This window comes from Artemia sp. Qi Xiang Cuo, chromosome 13 (genome assembly GCF_049724085.1).
Source record: "Artemia sp. Qi Xiang Cuo chromosome 13, ASM4972408v1, whole genome shotgun sequence".
Classification (NCBI taxonomy): domain Eukaryota; kingdom Metazoa; phylum Arthropoda; class Branchiopoda; order Anostraca; family Artemiidae; genus Artemia; species Artemia sp. Qi Xiang Cuo.
In genome coordinates this window covers 3,456,173-3,481,500 of record NC_142806.1, presented here as the reverse complement: position 1 = coordinate 3,481,500, position 25,328 = coordinate 3,456,173, and the positions used below count along the sequence as shown (strand labels likewise).

The following is a 25,328-nucleotide window of genomic DNA, read 5'->3' as shown; positions in this document are numbered from 1 at the left end:
AATCTCGTAGCAATAAACTAAAATCACGGATAGGATTCTTTCCAATCATACCGGGATATGTACTCTCCCACTGCTTACATTTATCATAATGACAATTGGAGCATAGGTAACCTCTAGGATGAGAGTCACACACCTCTTCAAGACAGGAATTACAACCTTTAATTTGTACAGCATATCCTCTATGCAATTTACACGGGTTGCATAATCTACACTTTTCATCATACTCATCAATCATTGTGCAATTCTCACATGATGACCAGCTGCCCAGTGAGTACATACATAGTGGACATGTATGGAACATTTTGTCATGTGTTGACACTCTCACTGTCACAATGAAACTGAGCTAGCAACAACAAAAATTGTCTGAGATAGAGAGAGAGAGAGAGGAGTAAATCATCCTTCAGCACCATCTTTCTCATGAAAAAAATTCCTGAATTTCTAAACTAATGTTTAAAAGCATATCCACAATATCATTTGGCCGTGTCGTGATCAATATATCAATAAATTGTGTAAATGCATTTGGACCACGACGTAGAAGCTTCATACAGTAGTCTAATGATGGAGAATGTGTTTCCATCATATTGACAAGCATTACTCGAGGAATTGCCTGTCTTTGAATAGATGGCTATTGAAAATCGTCGTCTAGAGCAAAACGTTTTTCTATAAGCTCCATATTCCCCATGACTTAATCCTTATTGGATTCTTTCATTTTTTATAGTCCCGAATCTCTCACTACCCACTTTTGACTAACTAGAATTTTTTTTCTACTCTAAAAAATACACGCTAGTCTACTATAGAAAGAAAAAAAATACCAGTGATTTAGAAAAAGTTTTATTGAATATAATTACAATAATAATATTCACTGATGCATTTTGTTCTCATCAATATATTTCGATAGGACATCTAATGCTCACCGAAATTTATTTATATTGAGAATATTCGCTTTTCCAGCAAAACATAGCTGCTCCTCCTGCTTAAATTTGCTTAATGATATCACGTATCTAGCATACATACTGTCCCATTCAAGACATAGTCTACAACCAGCAGTTATTTCCACAGCCGCATTGGGTACTCGTATATCGCTGCTGAAGTTGTCAGCTCCATCATTAATCTCCAATAATGTAAATGCACCCCTCATTTTTTCCTCCACTAATATCCTCTCAAATAAACTATTCTTTCTGAATTCAATTCTCTGACAAATATGAATTGTAAAGAAAACTATTCCTTTTATTCAAATACTAATCACAAATCAAGTTATACTCACTCTCTTTGAAAAGGTGTACACAAGATCCAGAATAACATAGAAATTGCTATAGCCTCGCGCAAATGCAGAAGGCCATGTGAGGGAGCGCTGAATCTCTTTGAAAAGGTGTAATGCCCTGTAGAAGTATTACCTATATGTCCCGTAGAAGTATTAGGCCATGTGAGAGGATACTCACTCTCTTTGAAAATAGCATAGGAAAGCCCCAAATGACATAGGAAGGAACGTAAAGGACTAGAATAGCATAGGAGGGAATGTAAAGGACCAGAATAGCATAGGAAGGAACATAAAGGACCAGAATAACATAGGAGGGACCGTAAAGGACCAGAATAGCATAGGAAGGAATGTAAAGGACCAGAATAACATAGGAAGGAACATAAAGGACCAGAATAGCATAGGAAGGAGCGTAAAGGACCAGAATAGCATGGTAATTGCTATATACCCGAGCAAATAACATGGTAATTGCTATATACCCGAGCAAAATGGAACCTTGGTTACTACTTCTAGAATATCATTTGTACTTTACTGGAAAAATTCAAACTAATTTACTGAAAAAAAGGTGCATTGTCAGTTTAACATACATATGCTGATATTTATTCCTAAAAATCTTAATTAATTTTAGATTTTTTTAAGATATAAGAGTGAAAACATTTAAAAGAATTTTTTTCTTTTTTAGAAACTAGAACTTCCAATTTTCAACAAAATGAACCCCCTCTAAAGTTAAACAACCATCCCTTCCATAAAAAATTTAAATACCTCTGGGGCATAAGTTACAACCCTTACCCCTAATCTTTGGGGTTCGTTTCAACCCCAAAAGCCTTGTTATATGATATTTAGACTGTTTTGAATAGAATGGATATCTCAAAATTTTTATTAGAGGCATTTCGGGACAATACGACGTGTGTGTGTGTGTTGGAGGGGGGGTAGCTGCCCTCCGATCACCTCCGATCACTCCGACCTTTAAAATACCTTGAACAAAATGGCTATCTCAAAATTTTGCTTGGAAGTGTTTGTAAAAATGATGGGCGTGGGGGGGGGGGGTCATTTGCCCTCTGATCACTTTCAACTAATAAAAAAGGCAGTAATCCTCTCAATTTCCAATCGAATGACCCCTTTTTGAAGCTTCTACGACAGCACTTTCCATAAAAACCTCATATACCCCAAGGGCATAACTTATAATCCTTGTCCTGAGGGCTAAGGGGGGGGGGGGTTGTCATCCTCAAAGACATAATTACCAAACGATTCAACTACGTTGAACAAAATGGCCATATCAAATTGCTTATCGGAAGTGTTAGGGAAAATGATGGGCGTTTTGGGGGGGGGGGTCATTCTTCCTCCAATTACTTTAAACTACTAAAAGGGCAATAGCCCTCTTAATTTCTAATCCAGTGAACCTTTTTTGAAGTTTTTTACGATAACTCTTTCTATAAAAACCTTATATGCCCTTGGGCATGATATACAACCTTAGGCTTGAGGGCTGTTGGAGGATCGTCATACTCAGACATAATTTTTGGACCCTTCAACTACGTTCCGCAAAATGGCTATACCAAAATGTTGATCGGAAGTATTTTGGGAAATGATGGGCGTGGGGAGGGGGGGTATTCGCCCTCCAATTGCTTTTGACAATTAAAAAGGGCACTAGCCCTCTCAATTCCCAACAGAATAAACCCTTTTTGAAGTTTCTACAACAACGCTTTCTATACAAACCTTTTATTGCCCTGGGGGCTGTGGGAGGTTTGTCATCCTCAAAGACATAATTTCTGGACCTTTCAACTACGTTGAACAAAATGGCTATCTCAAAATTTTGATTGGATGTGTTTGGGGAAAGGACGTGAATTTGTTTTTTTAAGGGGGGAGGGGGGTCAAATCCCCCAACCCCCTTCCCCTGGATACGGCCTTGCCTATACAATACCAAGATATCTACCGTTGAGTTGTGGATATAAAGTGCTTCGACTGTTTTATTTTTCTATATGGTACTTTTCAGTTATCCCGACCACATTCAAGAAGTGATGTTAGGTTAATCATAATGAAATATACAATTTATGATGAAAATATAATACTTTAGAAACAAAGTTATGGTAACTACAAAAGAGATTTATGGAAAAAAGACCGTCCAGAACGCATTATATCAAATACCTATCCAAACCATCTTAAATACCTCTTGGGTATAACTTACAACCCTTACCCGTAATCTTTGGGGTTCGTTTCAACCCCAAAAGCCTTGTTATATGATATTTAAACTATTTTGAATAGAATGGCTATCTCAAAATTTCTATTAGATGCATTTTGAGACAATACTCCAGGGGTGTCTGGAGGGGGGGGGGGTATCTGCCTTCTGATCACCTTGACGCTTAAAAAGAGCACTAGAGTGTCTGATCACCAATCCAATGAGGCCCCTTCGAAGTTTATATGACCACGCTTTCTATACAAACCTTATATTCCCCCATAGCATAATTTAATCAAAACAATCCTTGCCTTGAGGGCTGGGGGGATATGTTGTCCTCAAAGACATAATTTCCGGACCTTTAAAATACCTTGAACAAAATGGCTATCTCAAAATTTTGATTACAAGTGTTTGTGGAAATGACGGGCGTGGGGGGGTTATTTGCCCTCTGATCACTTTCGACTAATAAAAGAGGCAGTATTCCTCTTAATTTCCATTCGAATGGGCCCTTTTTGAAGCTTCTATGACAGCACTTTCCTTAAAAACCTCATATACCCCAAGGGTATAACTTATTTTCGTTGTCCTGAGAGCTAAGGGGGGGGTGTCATCCTCAAAGACATAATTACCTAGCCTTTCAACTACGTTGAACAAAATGGCCATATCAAATTGCTGATCGGAAGTGTTTGGGAGAATAATGGTGGTGTGGGGGGGGGGGGTCATTCTCCCTCCGATTACTTTAAACTACTAAAAGGACAATAGCCCTCTGAATTTCCAATCCAGTGAACCTTTTTTGAAGTTTTTTACGATGACGCTTTCTATAAAAACCTTGCCCCCAGGGCATGATATACAACCTTAGACCTGAGGGCTGTTGGAGGATCGTCATACTCAAAGACATAATTTTTGGGCCCTTCAACAACGTTCAACAAAATGGCTTTATCAAGATGTTGATCGGAAGTATTTGGGGAAATGATGGGCGTGGGGGGGCATTCGCCCTCCAATCGCTTTTGACAATTAAAAAGGGCACTAGCCCTCTCAATTCTCAACAGAATAAACCCTTTTTGAAGTTTCTACAACAACGCTATCTATACAAACCTTTTATGCCCCCAGGGCATAACTTACAGCCTTTGTCCTGGAGGCTCTGGGAGGTTTGTCATCCTCAAAGACATAATTTCTGGACCTTTCAACTACGTTGAACAAAATGGCTATCTCAAAATTTTGATTGGATGTGTTTGGGGAAAGGGCGTGAGAGAGAGGTTAGTTGCCCTCCAATTACTTTCGACTATTAAAAAGGGCACTAGCCCTTTCGATTGTCAATTAAATGAGCCCTTATTGAAGTTTTCACGACAGCCCTTTCTGTAAAAACCTTTTATGCCCCCCAGGGCATAACTTACAACGTTTGCCATGAGGGCTGTGGGAGGGTTATCATCCTCAAAGATCTAATTTCCAGAACTTTTAACTACGTTAAACAAAATTGCTATCTCAAAGTTTTGATTGAATGTGCTTGGGGAAATGGGGGCATGAGAGGGGGGTTAATTGCCCTTCAATCACTTTCGATTATTAAAAAGGGCACTAGCCCTTTCAATTTCCAATGGAATGAGCCCTTTTTGAAGTTTCTAAGATCACCCTTTGTATATAAACCTTAAATCTTCCCAGGGCATAAGTTACAACCCTTGCCCTGAGGGTTCTGGGGGGGGGGGTTCATCCTCAAAAACATACTTTCCAGACTTTCCAAATACGTTAAACAAAATGGCTATCTCAAAATTTTGATTGAATGTGTTTGGGGAAATGGTGGGCGTGGGAGGGGATTTACTTGCCCTCCTATTGTTTTGGTCACTTAAAAAGGGCACTAGAACTTTTAATTTGCGTTCAAATAAGCCCTCTCACAATATTCTAGGACCACTGGGTCGATTCGATCACCCCTGGAAAAAAAAAAAATAAACACCCATGCGTGATCTTTTCTTCTGGCAAAAAATACAAAATTCCACATTTTTGCTGATATGAGCGTGAAACATCTGCAGTATGGTTCTATGATACGCTGAATCTGATGGTGTGATTTTCATTAAGATTTTATGACTTTTAGGGAGTGTGTCCCCATTTTTTCGAAAATGTGGCAAATTTTCTCAGGCTCGTAGCTTTTGATGGGTGTAACTAAACTTGACGAAACTTATGTTTTTGAAATTAGCATAAAAATTCAATTCTTTTGATTTATTTATTGGTACCAAAATTCCATATTTTAGAGTTTCGGTTACTATTGAGCCGGGTCGCTCCTTTCTTACAGTTCGTTACCACGAACTGTTTGAAAACCGGTTTCTCTGTCTGCATTTGGAGATAAATATCTTAGTCTCAGTGAGATAAACTACTATACAGGTATGTTTTAATTAAATATTTAATAGAGTTTGGGTTACTATTGAGCCAGGTCGTTCCTTACTTACAGTCTTTTACCACGAACTGTTTGAAAACCGGTTTCTCTTTCTGCATTTGGAGATAAGTCTCAGTTAGATAAACTACTATACAGGTATGTTTGAATTAAATATTTAATATATAAAGTTGGTTTGGTTAGGTATTTAATATAATGCGTTCTGGACGGTCTTTTTTCCATAAATCTCTTTTGTAGTTTCCATAACTTTGTTTCTAAAGTATTATATTTTCATCATATTTTTGTATATTTCATTATGATTAACCTAACATCACTTCTTGAATATGGTCGGGATAACTGACAAGTACCATATAGAAAAATAAAATAGTCGAAGCACTTTATATCCACAACTCAACGGTAGATCTCTTGGTATTGTATAGGCAAGGCCGTATCCAGGGGAAGGGGGTTGGGGGATTTGACCCCCCTCCCCCTTAAAAAAAAACAAATTTCGTCCGACTCGTGAAACGTAATAAAAATGCATATAAACATTTTTTTATGCGTCTTTTAAAGCCTTTTTGTACCCCCCCCCCCCCCCCCGAAAAAATAATTCTCCCCTAACAAAGTTTCTGGATATGGCCTTGTGTATAGGCAGCTTATAGTAAATTTTTGCTTAGAAATTTTCTCGGATAAAAATGTAAAAGTACACTATTCTATAAACAACGGATAGAAATAAACACGTTTCGGGCGGTCATTCTAGACTGTTTCTTGTCAGTCTAGCCATGGTTGTCATCAACTTTGGCAGGAGAATAATTCTTTTTCTGCCTACTGTCATTTCACGGTTGGATTCCTTGCATCGCTACTGGATAAATTTGTTGGATTCGGTCTATAACTGTTTTAATTTGCCCTAATAACGAGATATAGTTCAAAACAAACGATAATCATGATGTTTTTCTAGTTTAAAATAGCATTTATGAGAAATGAAAACTTTTGAATACAAAAAAAAGCAAATAATATCCTTCCGTCCTGTTTCCTTCAGTGGCACCAATCCACAATTTTTTTTTTTGGGGGGGTGTATTTTTATACATATATAGGGGGAGGGTGTGGGCAAATCGGTCCTTTTTCAGATTTTCAATAAAATACCAAAAAAAAAGTATTTCACAAAGTTTAGAGAGGGACAGAGGCCTCTCCTGGCCCCCTGCCCTTCAAATACGCCTCCAGTTTCCTTGAATTTAGAAAATCCGGCGGTACTTGTGTGTTATACGCCGCTCACTTAAGTGTTTCATTTAATTAGAACCTGTTTCTTTGACGCTCAATCCTAATGAATTATCACAAAATACGATGAAAGAATAATACTTTAGAAACAAATTTGGGCTATATATTTGTACATTAGGGGGGTGGGGGTAAAGTACAGCGGGTCTGCATGCAAAATGTGTTAGGTTACAATTATTCTGCAAATTATGAAGTAAGAATTGTTTTCTGACTTCAAACTGTCCAAATACTTTACCCCCCCCCCCGTAATGTGCAAAAATATAGCCCAAATTCTATATTTCTCATAAATACTTTTCTGCAATGGCTACCCAATCAAACTTATTGAAAATATCATAGATAGACAATTAAAAAAGATAAAACAACAAAATAGGGAGCTCGTCCCCCTTGATTTAGTTACCCCGGCAATTGAGAAAAAAAAAACTTTTATCACTTTACCATACATCCCGAAACTTGGCGATAAACTTGGAAAAAAAAAAAACTGTTTCTTTCAAAACCGAACAAAAAATTGAACCTTTTTTCAACTCAGGAAAGGATAAAACTGACCTTTTACTGCGTATTGGTGTCTACAGAATCCCGTGTTCATGTGGGAAATTTTACATTGGTAGGGCCCATCAACAACTAGGTGAACGTTTGCATGAGCACAAAATTTCAATAAGTCCCTAAGATTAAAACATAACAATGACAACTTTGATTCGGCATTGGCTTCGCATATTTTCGTAAATCCTACCCATCTGGTTGTTTTTGACGAGGCAGCCTTAATATCTACTGTAAATGGCCTACCACAAACTTCTAAAGAGGTAATTGAGATAAAAAAAATACCTGAACCAAAATTTAGCAATAAATAGAGATACTGGAGATATTTCATTAAGCCCAATTTACGACAGTTTAATTTAACTTTATTGCACCAACTAAGATTTAGCTTTTTTAGGAGGGATCAATAAAACTTAATAAACCGTATTCCTTTTTATGCCAATAAAGCTATACTGATTCCAGTAAATAGCGCCGAAGACAACACTGTCTTTCCATCATAAAGAAACAAGTAGAGCAACAGGGAAGGACAAGTAGAACAAAAGGAAATTTTTATATAAGACAACAAATGAGAAAAACCAATATAAAAGAACTCACATTAAAATTCAATCGTTAAAACTAAAAAAAAAAAAAAATTCAAAACAGCCCTAGCATCGTTACTTCAAGGAAGTTCAACCAGGGCTGGTGTATCAAGCGAAATGAAAAATGACAGTTCATTCACACGGAATAAAAACAACTTGAAAAGAAGGTCTTTAAACTAATCTTGCCGTTTTGGCAGCCAGCCTAAAAACTCTATCCATAACAGGATGGGTAGAATCGTTTACTATTTTTTTAATCTAACTAGTTAAATCATTTCTAATTAAATTGGTATATAAGGCATCAAGCCATATGCATTAAGCCTTATTAAGCCTAATTTATATACCTCAATATAAAAAGAATTTAAAAGATTATTTTTTGGGGGGAATTTGTTGAATTTTATTATGGTTGGTAGGTTGGATAGGGGAGGAAAAGGAGCTGGAGAGGTAAGGGTGGTCTGGGAAGGTAAGGGTGGGTAGGGGCTAAGGTAAGGTTGGAAGGACAGGGTGGGGAAGGGAGAGGGAGTTGAGTATTGAAGAGTGATGGAGAATGGATTTGTTATTATTATTTTTCTTTTATATTTTATTTATTTATTATTATCTTTAATTCAGTTATTTATCTATTTTTTCATATATAAAGGTTATAGTTTATCTATTTTTGATTTATTTATAATAGTTTTAATTAAATAGTTAAGGTTTAGGTAAATAGTTGAGTTAATAGGTAAGTAGTTACGTGGACTTTCGCGCGATCGCAAACATTCATAGGTTTTCTCCAGCGCGAAAGTGTTGTTTAATTTATTCATTTGTTTGTGAATGTGGATTAATAAACTTATGAACTTAACTTATGAACTTAAGCGAATATTCCCCCAAATCCCTATTTAAAGAAGTATTACTATTTATTTGGATTCTAATATCGATTGCCTCACGAACAAATTGTTTTATGCCTAAATCATTGCTAATAAGGGATGTTCCTTCAAAAAGCATTTTATGGCTAGGATTATCATAGATATAACTGCTTAAAGCAGAATCAAAGGAAATACGTATTTGTACTATTATAATTTAAAGCTTTAGTTATGTCATCTTTGTGTTGTTGTAGGCGTATTTCTAAATTTTAATGGGTTCTACTAATCAAAATTAAAACTGATAATAAATTACCGTTTCTGGATGTATTAATTATTCGTAGCATTGATAAACTGGCTTTTACAATTTACAGAAAACTCACACAAAACAACAGATATCTGGGTTTTAAATCCAATCACCCCCACAAGTAAAAAGAGCTGATGTTACCTTTCTTGTCGATCGTGCCCATACATTTGCTCTGAATCTCACATAACCCATGAACTAAATTTTATTAGGGACATACTTTTTGAAAACGGTTATCCTATTGTCTTTATTAACAATAATATTTTGTGACCCGTCAAAATCAAACCAAAGAGACGGAGTACACAAAAATACAAGAAAAAGACAAAAAAAGACAAATATACAAGACACATACAAAATACATAAAAATACAAGTTTTAGACACAATGTAATACTCACTAGCAGGAAAAGACTGGTTAAACCATAGAGAAAACAAAAACACACTGAGTTCTAGTGGCGGAGGATTTCAAACCACAGATGGCTTTTAACATTATTATTGAACTTTGAGATCTGATTAAGGATGGCTGAAGTTGGGTCTGCTATATTATAATTCCTAATAAGAAAAGAATTTCGGGACCAAAGTGGGAGACGAAGTAGAAACTTAGCATACTTTAAGAAAACAGACCGAAATTTACGTTTATCGCACCCGGGAAAAATTCTCCAAAAAGAACTCAAATACAAAAAATGGGGAGAAAAGGAAAAAATGGGGGAATTAGCCGAAGATTGGCAAGACACTCCCGTAAAATCAAGGGTCTTTTACCATGTGAATTTCCCACCAAGCCCTCAAATATAATTTTCCAAAAGTTACTACAAGTTTAAAAAAAGTGCACACAAAATAATTTTTATGTAGTATTCACCAATAGTTTTAAAATCATGAATCTCTTAAACTCGGTAAAGATATAACCCCAGTTACTCGCCAAAGAAGGGCTTATCAAATACCATGCGACTGTGACAAGTATTATGTTGGTAGAACCCATCAAAATTTAGGAAAACGCCTACAACAATACAAAGATGACAAAACTAAAGCTCTAAACTTTAACAGTACAAATATCTCTTCGGTTTATGCTTTAAGTTGTCATATTTTTTATAACCCTTGGCATAAATGATTTTTTGAAGAAACTTCCCTTATTAGCAATGATTTAGGCATAAAACAGGTTGTTCGAGAGGCAATCGAAGTTAGAATCAAAATAAGTAGTAATACTTCTTTATATAGGGATTTGGGTGAATATTCGCTTAATGCCTTATATTCGCTTAGTGCCTTATTTACAAATTTAATTAGAAATGATTTAACTAATTATATTAAAAAACTAGTAAACAATTCCACTCAACCTGTTACGGATAGACCTTCTAGGCTGGCTGCCAAAACGGCAAGATTAGCTTTAAGACCTTGTCTGTAAGTGTTTTCTTATTCCACTTGAATGAACTGTCTTTTTTCACACCGCCTGATATATATATACCTTTATATATACCAGTCCTGGTTGAACTTCCTTGAAATAATGATTCTAGGGCTGTTTTGATTTTTTTTTTTTTTTTTTTAGTTTTAACGATGGAATTTTAAAGTGAGTTCTTTTATATTAGTTTTGCTGTAGACGGCCCTTGGATATAGGGTCGAAATATTCATTTGAAGTTGCGTTCCAATGTCCTATATATATATATATATATATATATATATATATATATATATATATATATATATATATATATATATATAAATCCCTATTGTTCTTCTTGTTTGTTTCTGATTTCGGTACCTTTTATAGTCTTAAAGTGTGGTCTTCAAGTGTGATATTTCTGTTTACTTAGGGTTTAAGGGTCCTTGTCAAAGACAGCCAGCCATGTAAATGGCCAAACCATCTATTAACCAGTCAGGTTACTAATGGACAAATACTATAAATCTTTTAGGTGTATGGGTAAGAAAATAGAAAATGTATACTATAAAATTTAATAATAATCTGATAATACTATAATTATAATCAACATAATGGCAATATTTAATAATAACAATAATAATAATAACAATCTATTAAGGTAGGCAATGTAGGTAAATTTTTTATTAATATTTCACAAAAACTTCAACTTTTACTGTTTAACAATCATAATTAATTAAATAAATAAACAACCTTTTCGCACTGAAGAAAAACCTTTGAGGTTTTTCGGTCATGTGGATGTCCACGTAACTACTAGGAGTGCAGCTCCAGTATTTTTATTCGGGAGGGGGACAAGAGGGGTCCCTATCCGAATAGTCAAGGGGCATGGGCTATATGATAATTTTTTCGTCCAAAAGATTAGGGAGGGCAACAGCCCCCCTTTCCCCTTGAAGAGACGCCTGGTAACTACTGACCTATCAAATTAACTATTTGATTAAATCAGATCAAAATAATGATAATAAAAACAATAAATAAAAAATGAAAATAACTCAAATGGTAATAGACAAAAAAAAAGTAACAAATCCATTCTTCATCATTGAACAATGCTCAACTTCCCCTGCCCTCCCATCCCCACCTTACTTATAATACATTTAACGACAATAAAAATTTATCTAATAATTTAGATTAGAATGACCATAAATTCGAGAAAATTGTGGGATTTCGGGTGGGGGGGGGTCCCTAGGCACCACTGGCACGTCCATGTCATAGTGATTGGCTCAGAAGAGGGAGATAAGCTTGTATGTTACCTAAAGAGACAATAATGGGTCTTTCTTTGGAGACAGGTCCCGGGCATGTGTTTAACCTTATTATTAAAATATCCAAGCCCTTAGTACACTCTTTTAGTGTTGAAATTAAGTAATTTCCCTGTCATAAAATTCAAGTTTGTAATCAATCATAAAAAATAGACAAGTACAAATTAGAGTTAATCAGTGAAACGATAAGTAGCTGCAATAACCATGTTTCGAATATTATTTGACGGATTACTTTTCTGGCACACTTTTTATTAAGTAAATAGTTTTATTAAGTAAATAGTAAATAGTTCGAAATTTAGACAGTGGCGTCAATTTAATTTTTTTGTCCCCTCTAGATTTTGAAAAATATTGATTGGGGCATTTTCATAGAAAAAATACATTTTTTGCAGTATTTTATTGAAAAGAAAAATTTGCTCCCCTCCCTAGATTTTGAAGACACACTAGGACCCCTAAATTTTCAGGAATTGATGCTACTGAATATAGGGTACTTTCATTTGTAATTTGTGGAAATCATTGATTGGGGAGAAGGGCTATAAATCTGTAATATCAAGGTTAATGCAAAGAGATAAAGACATATTATTGCCTTGTAGCCTTCTTCCGTGTTAAAATGTGTACTTTATTTCTATTGGTATATTTTCGTGAAGTTGCACGTCACATCTGTTTGAGGCAGCGATTGTATATAAATAATAGATTATATTAATAGAATCTATTATTTATATATAGTAGAGACAGTAGACCTTATCCAAAAGTGAACGAATGTCTTTGAAATTTACGTTAAACTTTAAGAAGAATCATATTCCATTTTACTCTAAAATCTGAAAATAATATTGTGTAATGATAATATGATAGTTATTCTTAAAATAGCATTTCAGTTTAATACAAATCCAATATCAGTTGTAGTTTTTCGAGTATTCTCTATAGTCCAATTTCACAACGAAAAACATCGAAAATTTGTGAAGGTTTATTACATTAAGCTTATCTAAGAAAGGGAAACCAAACCCCGTTGTTGTGTTTGCCTTTTTTAATGTCAAATTTTAAGGCAGTGAAAAGAACGAAAAGGTTCATAGTCATAACATTTTTACAATTATATAAGATATAATATATAAGATAGTTGTTACAAAAGTGACTATCACAAGCCTGGCCTGGCCGAATTCGCACAAAAACAGGATAGTAACATAAAAAAAAGTTTGAAACAATTATAAAATTAAAACCTGCAAAAGAATGCTCAGTAATTTTGTTAAATTGGTAAAAAAAATAAAAAAAATAAAAAGCATGTTGTATGTATACCATGTCAAAGAATTTGAAAAAAAAAAAAAACTGGTAGTTGAAATAGGTCATCAAAAACAAAAAAAGGTGGAGAAAAGCGAAAATTCTCGGTTTATTTGTAGTGTTTTCGGGAACATGTCTTCTGCTTGTCAAAAAATGTATACTTTATAATGGATTAAATAAAAAAAAAAAGTTTTTTTCTGCTCAAAGTAAGGGGCAACATTAAAATTTTAAATACACAGAAATTACTTCTTGTCTGAGGGGATCTGCTCCTTCTTAAAGTCTCTCTTTAAGCTAAAGTCTTTACGATCTTTAAAAATAGCCTTTTCTCAAATTTAACCGACCTAGTGTTTGACCAGTATTTCTTAAAGAATTGTGACAAATATCAAGCTTTAATGTAAAGAGCGAGGGTTGAGGAAGGGGCAGCCCCTCTCATATACGGTATAATTTTTGTTCGTCTAAAGTTTTCAAGTTGTTCCTTACTAGTAGTAGAATTTTTTTTTAATTTTATTATTGACCGTTTTTCAAGTCATGCCAGAAAATCTCCTAACCTTCACCCCGTTTAAGATTCCCCTGGAAAATTTCCCTGGAAACGTTCCTCCTCACTAAAAATTTTATACTTGGAAAATCACCTGTTTAAAATCCACCCCTCCCCCAAAAATATCGTATTTTTCCCAATAACAAATTGGGCAAATTTCGTAACTAACAGTTTCTCCTTGGCCCCAATGTATAGTTATTGGACTTTTCAACTATGCTGAATCAAATTGTATCTCAAAATTTTGATTGGATTTTTTTGGGGAAAAGGGGGGCGTGGGAGGGAGTCTTGTTGCCCTCTAATATTTTTGGGCACTTAAACAGGGCACTAAAACTTTAGACTTCTGCTTGAATGAACCCTCCTCCGATATTTTAGGACTATTGATTCGATACGATCACCCCTGGAAAAAAAACACAACAAAAATCAATATACATGCATCCTTGATCTTCTGGCAAAAAAATGTACAAAATTCTTCTTTTTTCGCAGATAGAAGCTCGAAATTTCTAATGTAGGGTTCCCTAATGTGTTGAATTTGACGATGTGATTTTCATTAAGATCGCTTGACGGAATGGGAGTGTTTTCCCTCAATTTCAAAAATCAATGATTTTTCAGGCTCGTAGATTTTGATGGGTAATATTAAACTTAAGTGATTTTATATATTTGGAATCGTCATATTTTGCCAATTATTTTATGTATCTATTGTTATCAAAATCCCATATTTTAGAGTTTTGGTTGCTATTGGGCCGAGTTGTTCCTTACTTACAGTTTGTTGCCACAAACTGTAAACCACTGAGCGACGTAGAAGTAAACCTGACAATTACCGGTCTGTTAGAACCGGTAATTGTTAGAGAACCGGACAAACCGGTACTCTAACAAGCACTATGTGGTTTCCGCAATAATATAGAATGCTACCTCTATCTATCCTTTTTTCTTTAATTTCTCGTGTCAGACCATGTGGACCGAGTATACACTTTAAAACAGAAGAAAGAAAATATTTCATTTTGATTGGGGCAACTGATCGCCACCAAATTTCCTTCCTTGAATACATTACATATTTTCAGAAATCATCTACCCCCCTTTTCATTCATTATATGCGAACAATTGCTGTTTATCAGGCTTGAAATCCTGCCTTCCTTGTTAATTGTTATTCCTGGTTTAGGGGATCGATCTGCTAATTTTTTTCTAAGCTGATTAAGTTTTTTTATCTATTCAATTGTCCCCAGTTCCTTCCCGGTTGGACCATGGAAAATAGTTTACTAATTTTCATTAACTTATATCCTTTGCAGTATTTGGAATACAGTGATATTTTGCCCCCACTCCCCATAAACTGTTGCATTATTGATGTTGCCTTCACTGATTACTCCTTTTTGCGACCTTCTTCAAGTAAAAAAAAATAACAAAAAAAAACACAAATATTTGATTTCTAAGTTGTGTTTTTGTAACCCCCCCCCCTCTCCCCGAAAAAATCCTTATGTACCCCCTCCCCCCGAAAACATTCCTGGATACGACCCTGACAATAGGTTATATTAATTTTTGACTCGACTTATTTTGTTTGTATATTTGGAATGCATAAAAAGCCAATTCCTTTGATGTATCTATCGTAATCAAAATTCCGTTTTTATAGTTTCGGTTACTATTGTGCCAAGTATCTCCTTATCTACAATTTGTTAACACAAACTGTTTGATACGATGGGCCAAGTTTACCTTTAACTTGACTCATTTCGGTTATAATGAAAATAACATATGGTAGAAAGCCTTTTGTGCACTAAGACCTCAGAAGTTATAGTTTTCCAATTCACTGAGAAAATGTCCTCTTGTCAGCACCCCATTCATTAATTATGTGGTAGCAATTACTGTTTATCCAGATTGAAATCCTGTCTTCCTCGTCACTAGTTACCCCTGCTCTAGAGAAATCGTTCTCCCTACTTTCTTTCTAAACTGATTAAGTTGTTCTATCAATTCAATTGTCCCCAAGGCCTTTTCCTAGGGAATATAGATGACAGGGATTTGGAATTTCGTCTATTGATTTTTCGCAGTATCTGGGATGCAGTAACCAGGGTCGTATCCATGATTTTTTTGGGGAGGGGGGTTTCCAAAGGATTTTTTCGGGGGGGGATAAAAAATTAAAAAAAACACATCAAAAATTTGTTTATATTCATTTTATTGCGTTTTTGCGAGTCGAACTAATGTTTCGAAGGGAGGGCTTTAAGTCCTTAACCCCCTAAATACGGCCTTGGTAGTGACCTTTCATCCCTGCTCCCCTGGAAAAAGTTCCTTAATTGCTCTTACCTTCATTGATTACTTCTAAATATGATTTTTTTTCGAGTTGAAAACATTGCTAAAACGCATAAATACACATTTTTAAAGTAGTGAATTTAAGGCTATGAGCATTTATTTCGTAAAACTGCGGCACAAGCGACAATAAAATTCAACAAAAATAACTGTTCTGTTGCTTTTAAGTTGCTTTCGTGTAACACAAATGAGACCTAGTCTTCAAATATGTACGTATTAAAATAAAATATAACGGCGCTCACTAAATCAGTATATTTATACCAAGGCCGTATCCGGGGATAGCTACCGGAATTTCCCCCCCCCCCCTCCAAAAAAAAGGAAATTTTCTGACTCGTAAAAAAGTAACAAGGTGCATATAAACAAATTTTGGTGCATTTTGTAAAGTTTTTTGTAACCTCTCCTGAAAAAAAAAAAAATCCGAATAAAAATCCTGGATTTTGCCCTTAATTTAAGCCCATTTGAAATCGGAAGAAGAAAAAAAAAAAAACGACTAGCCTACCCAAAGTTTTTGCTGTCTTATATCACCAGGAAATGTAGTATTTAAAACAATAGGCTATGTTTACTTTTAACTTGATTCATTTTGATTCCGGCAAATATAACATGAAAGCCTTCTGTACACTATGCCCTCAGAAGTTATAGTCTTCTAATTTAATCACAGTATATCCCCTTCTCAGCGCTCCATTCATTAATTATGTGGTAACAATCGCTGTTAACCTAGCTTGAAATCCTGTCTTCCGCGTTACTTGTAACCCCTGTTCTAGGGGAATCCATCTGCTCACTTTCTGTCTAAACTGATTACGTTCTTCTATCAATTCAATGGTCCCAAAGTCCTTTTCCTAGGGATTACAGAGGGTGGGGATTTAGACTTCCATCTACTAATTTATTTTTGCAGTATTTGGAACCTTTCAGTCCCCCTCATAAATTATTGCTTTATTGATGGTACTTTACTGCTTCAAGTGTATTATTGGTTACTCCTCTTTATAAATTTGTCGAGTAATAATAATAATAATAATAATAATAATAATAATAATAAAAAGCAATTACACAAATATACATTTTGAAGAATTAGGAGGAGCAAACCTGCGATTTTCGGCCATATTTTTTGGCAAAAGGCACACAAGGAAAACAAAAAATAAAAGCAAAATAATCACGAATCCAGGAAAATTAACAAAAACGACTTCAAGAGGTCAAAATTGCAATTTTATTTAAAGTTAAATATTTTAATCACTATAGGGCAGTAGATTTACTCTTGTTTGTGCTTTTTTAGTTTGTTCTTGTTTTAGATTATTTATGAATAGACTGATCTGTGTATAGCTCGACTAGTCGCCGAAGGATCAACTCATCTAAGGTTGATTTGTTCTCTTCAACAAAAGTTCAAAGTTGGTTGAAATTTCTCATCAACAACTAAATAATAATAATAATAAAAAAAAAAAAATGTATACTTGTATCCATGATCATCATTCTTGGAAAAAATTTTGAGGCCCCCTTAGGGACGATGTGGCCATGGGACGTGTGCAATTATGAAACTTCTTTTTTTTATGTTAATGGAAACCTTTGCTTTCATGTTATCAGTCATTTGAATTTCATGGTGGGATTTACATCAAGACTCCATCTATTTTTAAGGGGGCTTCTACTCCTTTTATAAAATTAGGCAAATTTTCTTATCCTTAACCGCTAGTTATTGGTAAATTTAGAACTAATTTATATTCAATATTTGGAATCAGCACTAATGGCAGATCTTTTTCTGTTTACGTATATTGTTATCGAAGTTAACTTCTATAATTTAGCTAAAGTAATTTTTTAACCATTCTAGTTTATTTTTGCACCTGTTTTCTTTGGACCTGAATTTTCAAATGTTATTTGCAAAAAGCGAAGGTTATGGCCCATTCACAACGAGATTTGCGAGATTAGCGCTAATTTGAGCCAGTCAGAATTTGTCATAGTATCTTTTAGCCAATCAGAAAATACTATGAAAAATCTGATGGGCTCAAATTACCGCTAGCTAAATCTCGGTATTAGTAAAATCTCATTGTGAGTAGGGCATTACTCTCTCAGTCATTCATCTCTCCCCTGCAAGGGTTTTCATTTTTACTGGAAGAAGGTCGCTACTCACTACGACAAAAAAGACAAGAAAAAACGTATTTAAACAGCTGTCTATCTGAGAAAAAAAAAGAAGAAAGATATTACTATTATCTATTCCAACATAAACTTAAAAAATTATTATGTTAGATTATATTATATAGGCATTACCCGGTACTTATATGAGACGCTATATAAACAAAGAGTTTCTTACTCCGGGAGGGGGGGAATCAGATAGGCATTATCTGGTGCTTATATGAGACACTATATAAACAAAGGGGTTTCTCACTCCGGGAACTATATTTAAACTTTATTTTTGGGGGTTTAGGGGGAATAAAAGGTACCTAGGTTAGTTTAGGTTACGTATTTAATATATGCTAAGCTATACTCCCCCAAAGTGCAAATATATTGCCCAAATTTGTTTCTGAACTATTATATTTTATCCTATTTTGTTTTATGTCATTAGCATTAACGAAACTTTAATTTTCGTGTGTTTCTGGATTCTTAACAAGTACCGTAAAATATAACTATTAAAAATACTTCAAAAATACGCTCTACCTCCAAATTCACTAAACATTGAAAAAAAGTTTATTTTTTTCCTGCTACCCGGAAAAATTAAAATTTCTTTAAACGAATAATGAAAGGTCGTCATGAAATATTTTATCGAATAGTTCATCGTAACTAAACTTGTTTAAAAAGTGATCTAAACCTATGCCCAGGCAGCTCCTCCTCACATTATAAAAATTATTTTTGAGCTAAACGAGTCACAAGCGACTCTGTTTTAGAGTCTACAACTCTGTTTGAGACCGGAAGTTCAGTCAATTATAAAGCTTCTTTGCCTACAATATATGTCATCTAGGGTTAAATATGATGTCCACATGTATGTCTAAATGTACTCTGATACCCAGACTCGTCCGGCCGGAAATCTATTTTATGCAGTTCCCACTTAGACGATTAGGTGTATTCTTGGTGAAACACGCCACTTGCTATCTTCTGTGCCTAGATCCCTATCTGGTCAGAAATTTACGTCAAAGCTACCCCCCTTACTGAAATTCTATTGCTGGATGTCATCTCTGCTAAAAAAGAAAGGTGGCACTGTCAGGCTACGTGTGCCTAACCAACCATCATGTTGTGGAAAAACCAAGATCCGACTGTTTTTTCTCAGTTGAAAAAAGGTTTGGAAGAATAAGAAGCGAACCAAGATTATAGTATTGAAAGCTGCAATGATGACAGGGGGTCAAGCATGATAACGAAACGTTGGTGCTTTGGAAGCCGGAGGAGGACGTTTTCCAGAGGAATTGTCTACGGATTGTTTTGGGTACCCGTTTGACCATATTTCAAACATTAATATGTATGAAGAAGTGTAGTCCTCTCCCACTTTTTAGGACTATAATAAGAGAAAGGTTGAGATTAATGGGACAGGTTTTACAGATAAAGTATGGCAGATTGCCAACGACAGTTTTTTTCGAGTTCATACGATAGTTGATCCATCATGGGCCTAACGAAAAGTAGGCCGTCACCGAATGAGGTAGGAAGAGGTCGTAAAAAAGGATTTAAAGGAAATTGGAACTTCTTGGGAGGGAAGCTTTGAATAGGTGGGGATGGAGGAGGAGCATGTGCAACTGTGTTGGCTTCATGTTGCTTGGTGCTGCAGTGAGTTGTTAGCTACAGTAAACTTCAGACAACATGGGTTTTTGTGTACTCTCTGTGCTTTGTCTTCTCTGCCACCAGCAAAGGGTTCCTATAATTTCAGGGTTTCTTTCCTGAGCTTTCTCTATTTTTTTTATAGCTTCGACAGGGGGGATTGGGTGGGTAATTTGCCCCCCCCCCCTATATTTCAGAAATATCTTTTTTGGTATTTTCATTAAAAAATAGTCTTTTACTGTGTTTTCGTTCAATAATGGCTTTTTTGGCATCTTCATTGAAAAATGGGAAAAACAACGAATTCCCCAAGAGATCTTGAAAAATACATTCCCCCCTCAATATATTTCTGTGAATTGACGCCACTGGGTCTTGGGAAAATTCACCATTCTTGCCAACTGATTTCCCTATGCTGTCTTGTATTCAGGGGCGCTAACTACGGGATTCTGGATTCCCTCCAGGATCCTGAAAAATGCCTTTTTTGCGGATTTTCATTGCACAGAAAATCAAAGAGTCCCCCCTTAGATTAAAAAAAAACACACAATTGTTGTATCTTGATTAAAAGAAAATCCTCCCCCCCCCCCTACATTTTCATAAATTGGCGCCCTTGCTTGCATTTCGGGTAAATAAAACTATAGTCTGGCATGGCATGCCATATATATTCCGTCTATAGTCTCTATGTGGAGACTGTTTAGGCTAAAGATTGAGAGCGTCACTATCCACTGGACATGGTTATACGACGGATTCTGCACAATATTTGTATTATCTTTCTGTATGTTCATCATAATGGATTTTTTTTCTTTTTTAGCAATTAATGTACTGTGTGACAATTCCCATGGTATCTATATTAATTTTTTTTATTATCTTTGATCTTTGGCCAAAAGTATTTTTGGCTACGGTTGTTAGTGCTAAAGGAAAAGATAGGAATAGAGCTTGCATAAGTATTGGTAAATAAGGAAATGCATGAGAACAGGCTATGTTTTTTTTAAATATGTAGTCGGTCAAGAATGTAAGGTTTTATTCTACTGACATTATTAGCATTACATTATTATAGCTTACATTATCATTTTGTTTCTTTAATGTGTCCTTTTCTTCTTTCTTCTATGTTTTTGGGGCCTTCAATATTTGAAAAGAATTATCCATCAAACTTATACGCGCATGTTTGAACGACAACACGTTTATAAAGTTCGGCAACATTTTAAATGATTTCTAAAGTTATCAATAGTTAGCTTTTCATATTTTCTGACAAATATTTGGAAGAATTATCCATCAAAATATCAATAAAAATATCATAGGTGCCAAACCCATAGGTATTTTAACAGACTGTGGTGAGAGTGGGGCGGGATTTAGGGTCATAACCACTCCCAAAGGCTACACTAAAGCCTGCAATCCCAATATTAAAGCTTGAAAGTCTTTTACGAGATCTAAAATTTCTCACAAGTAGATTGGCATCTTATTAAATTTTGAATTAGTTGTTTCAGCCCCGAACCTTGAAAATATGGAAAATTTGTTTTGTAAGTGAAAAATGCCCAAGTTAGCATGCAGTCTAGCTAGAGGAAGGTTTAGAGGATCGTTTTTTCCCCTGAGCCTGTCCCTGTTTGGGATACTTATACAAGGAAAGCGTGCATCCTTGGTTAGTATAATGTTCTTATGCTTTACATGAGCATCAAGACATTACTTTAATTATTTTTTTGCTCACTTTAAAGAGCTTTAAATACCTTATCAACCCTATACCCAAGGGCATTTCCAGGGGGGCAACGCGCTTGAACACACCACCCGCCCCGTATCTTGAAGCTTTTGTCTGACTCGTAAAAATATAAACAATGCATATAAACAAAATTTTATGCGATTTTTAATTTTTTTATTTTCCCTCCCCCCGAAAAAACGCTTGGATACGGCCATACCTAAACCACTATGATTTTAAGGATATGTTTTGTTCTTTGTAGTATCCTTGCCCTAATTTGTATTCCACGATATACTAACCTTTCAAGTGCATACTATTAAGTATCTTTTTCTGGTATGGGTAGTAAAAATAAATCAATGTTTCGGATAGGAAGACAAAACACTATTTACATCTTTTTCCAATTATGCCTAGTATCGCTTACTATAACTTACTATTATGCTCCATTTATTTAAGATTTATGATCTTACTAGGTGACTTGGACGGCTGCACTATTCAGCCCATTACACAAAGTCAATTTACACCACTGCCAGAAGCGCTATGCTACGTTATTTGGGACCTGAATCAAATCGGCAAAACGGCAACACTGGACGCCATCACCGCTGCACTTCAGATTGCATTTCCAGAGTTGATTCCACCCACTCATCCTGTGGTATATTCAATCCTGGGTACTCTGATTAAAGACCGAAAGGTAAGTTCACCTATAACCCATGTTACAGCTGGGGACTAACCGGCCATATACGTAATGGCTTATAATAGACTACACACATCGTGTGTTTTGGCGAGCTCTTTGCGTTTTTTTTCTTCCATGTCACCAGCAAAGGCTTCTCAGATGTTTGAAGCAGGGTTGCCACTCATTGAGATCTTGTCCAGGATCTTGGGATATGAGTCCTGAACCTGTGATGTTAGGCAAGGCCGTACCCAGGATTTTTTTCGGAGTGGGTATTACTCAAAACAAAATTTTCGGGGGGGGGGGGGGCTACACAAAAAAAAATTCAAAAAACGCACACGAAATTTGTTTATCCATTTTTGTTACGTTTTTACGAGTCTGACAAAAATTTCGGGGAGGGGGGGGGTTCATACCGGGTAACCCCCCCCCCCTGGATACGGCCCTGATGTTAGGAAAAGGAAATATATTAAACATTACTTTTAAAAGTGTTATATTGAATATTACCCTCAAAACTATTAAGCATATTCATTATTCTTATCATTTAATATTTTGGAATTATATTTTTCAGACTTAGGGATTTTTTGCTAGTGACTATTGAGGTAAAACAAAAATAGTAGCGATATTAGATTCCTTACTTTGCGATCTTTCCAAATATTCAGGTCATTCTTGGGCGATACACCCCCTCCCAATGACCCCAAATATAGCCTTAATAATATATTCCTCCGTTGTTTTACATCTTGTGGTGTGTCATGTGTTCTTTATTAATCGGTTTTCTCTCATTCTTGACCCGAGGAACTCCAGTTTTGCCTGAATAATTGAAATTTCACACAAATATTATTTGAAGTGATTTAAAAATATGGATAACATATAAAAAACGTGATTATCTACTTCACAGAAACATGCTGCATATTATAAAGTGAAAATTTAGTACTTGTTTAGTAGCCGATAAGCACACGAGAAATGAAGTTTCGTTAATGCTAGTGAAATAAAACAAAATAGGATGAAAATATAATAGTTTATGAACAAATTTGGGCTATATATTTGCACATTAGGGGGTGGTGGGTAAAGCATAGCACATATTAAATATGTAACCTAACCTAGGTACGTTTTTTTGCCCCTTTAACCCCTAAAAATTAAAGTTTAAATCTTTGTCACGGAGCAGTATTCCCGACTTTGTTGATTTTTTTTTTTTTTTTTTTTTTTTATGGGCGTGTAAGTAATTCAGAGAAACAGATTTGAATTTCATTGTTCATATTATTCTAAAGTTGAGGCTATCCCGATTTTCCTGACACTTACAAAACTCGAGGAGGTACCCACTCTCCGCCACACAGTTTGAATCTCAGAATTCCACGTGTGCCACTCAGTTCCGCCACATTTTCCACAGCTTCTGTCATGCTTGGTACACTTCCCCCACACTTGACAAGCGCCATCGGGAGTAAATGATTTCTAAAATTCGGTGCTTCGTCAACAAATCGACTGCAACAAATGGATATCAAGTGTGATAATGTCTTTTTTGGGCTCGTCTAACCTTCATTGCTAAAGGCACAGGATTACAAAGGCAAGAACTTAGACATCAGCAGCAGATGCACAAAAGGCAGGTCACGATGCACAGTTTTGTGCAGCCATGCTACAGGCAATTTTTCACCCTTCAATATTTGCTTGAACATAAAAAGCTCATTTGCTAAAAGTATTTCAAGATAAGAGAAGTTACTTTAAGTACATTAGTTTTTATTCGAGAATGATTCAACTTGTATATACAGGATTTTCTGGTTAGCACCGTTAGCACGAGAGGAATTAAACTGAAATTCTGGAGGTCAATTTCTATACAACTCACTGTGGGACGTGTGTGCCGCCATGAAATTTTCCAGGGGGGGGGGGATGTAAGTGCTACTTAAAGTTTTGTCTACCCAAATTTAAAGACGAATATTTTTCATTTTCCTATTCTGTTCGTTTTTTCAATATCTTCTTGTTTTCCAGGGGTACATCCTCCTTGCCGTTTCACTAGAGTGAGTAGCTTTGTTTAGCTTAGGCAGTGGTGCCAATTTACGAAAATGCAGAGGGGACAAGGATTCTTTTTTCGATTTTATTTTAAAGAAGATATATTTTTTTTTTCAAAATCTAAGAGTGGGCAACTCCCTACCCCCCCCCACTTGTCCTCTTCAATTAGCACCCCTTCAATTTTAACGATGGTCTATTTGGTTTTGGGGTCTTGTTTTTTTTCAGGTACTTCATAAGAAAAAGGCGCTTAGCATCCCTCCAGATTATGAAGATTTTAGCGATTTTGCCAATATTTTCATGTTATTTTTCATATATTACGATTGTTTTTTAGCTTATAACCCCTCGCCCCCCCCGCGCCACAGAGAAATGGAGAATTTACTTGTAAAGTAATTTGTGACTTAAAACTTTGAAGTATAGGACAGTAGTCCCACTCCTTGTTTTTTCCTCTAAAAAATTTTGGTTATGTAGGTGGCTCTCGTGATCCAGACCACTAGCAAAAGAATGTTACATTTCTACCACACACAAGGAATGCCAAGTTGAAAACCAGTTGTAATGAATGATTTAGCTGCCCTTGTCCATACTGGGGTAGGCATTGCTGCTTCATTCATAATCTTAACGTTACTTTGGCATTCTAGTGGGTATTCATTTATGTAAATTATTATCTTATTAAATGCCAATTATTTCAGCTTAAAATGGACCTACCTGCCACGCCTTCCTCTATATCGAGCTTCATTCACATAGCAAAAAACTGGAACGAATGAAGTAATATGCAAATCACTAATAGACAGATATATTTATTAAAGTCAATAGGTCGCACATTGACAATTGGCTAAATCTCGCTGTGCACATAACACTGCGCAAACATTTCATAGATATCATAAAATTTGCGGTATCCTTATAAACCAACTCTTTTTTTTTATTTTATTACTAAATGTTTATATTTATCTTATTAGTAGCAAATAAATGGTTCAAGCTTAGAGAAACAGAGAGTTTGCATGTAGAATTTTTACTTTTTTACTTTGTTAATCGAGGGGGTGCTCACTTCCGCCACCTAGTGCACATCTCCAAACGCCACGTGTGTCACACAATTCTGCCGTGCCTGACACAGTTTACACAACACTTTGCCCAGTTTCTGCCATGGTTAGCACAGTTTCCGATATTAAAAGGGTTTCCAGATATTAAATTTCTTTTTG

The 25,328-nt window shown here is 35.5% G+C and overlaps 1 protein-coding gene across 2 annotated transcripts in view; it reads left to right on the top strand.

Annotated features, from left to right (window-relative positions):
- The window catches only part of ko (Stork-head domain-containing protein knockout), a 229,574-nt gene that overhangs the window by 98,329 nt on the left and 105,917 nt on the right, over positions 1-25,328 (top strand). For both annotated transcript variants that reach the window (XM_089099352.1, XM_089099351.1), the window contains exon 4: positions 21,941-22,158. In XM_089099352.1, the coding sequence (XP_088955478.1) occupies positions 21,941-22,158 (218 nt within the window). The remainder of the gene's footprint in view (positions 1-21,940; positions 22,159-25,328) is intronic.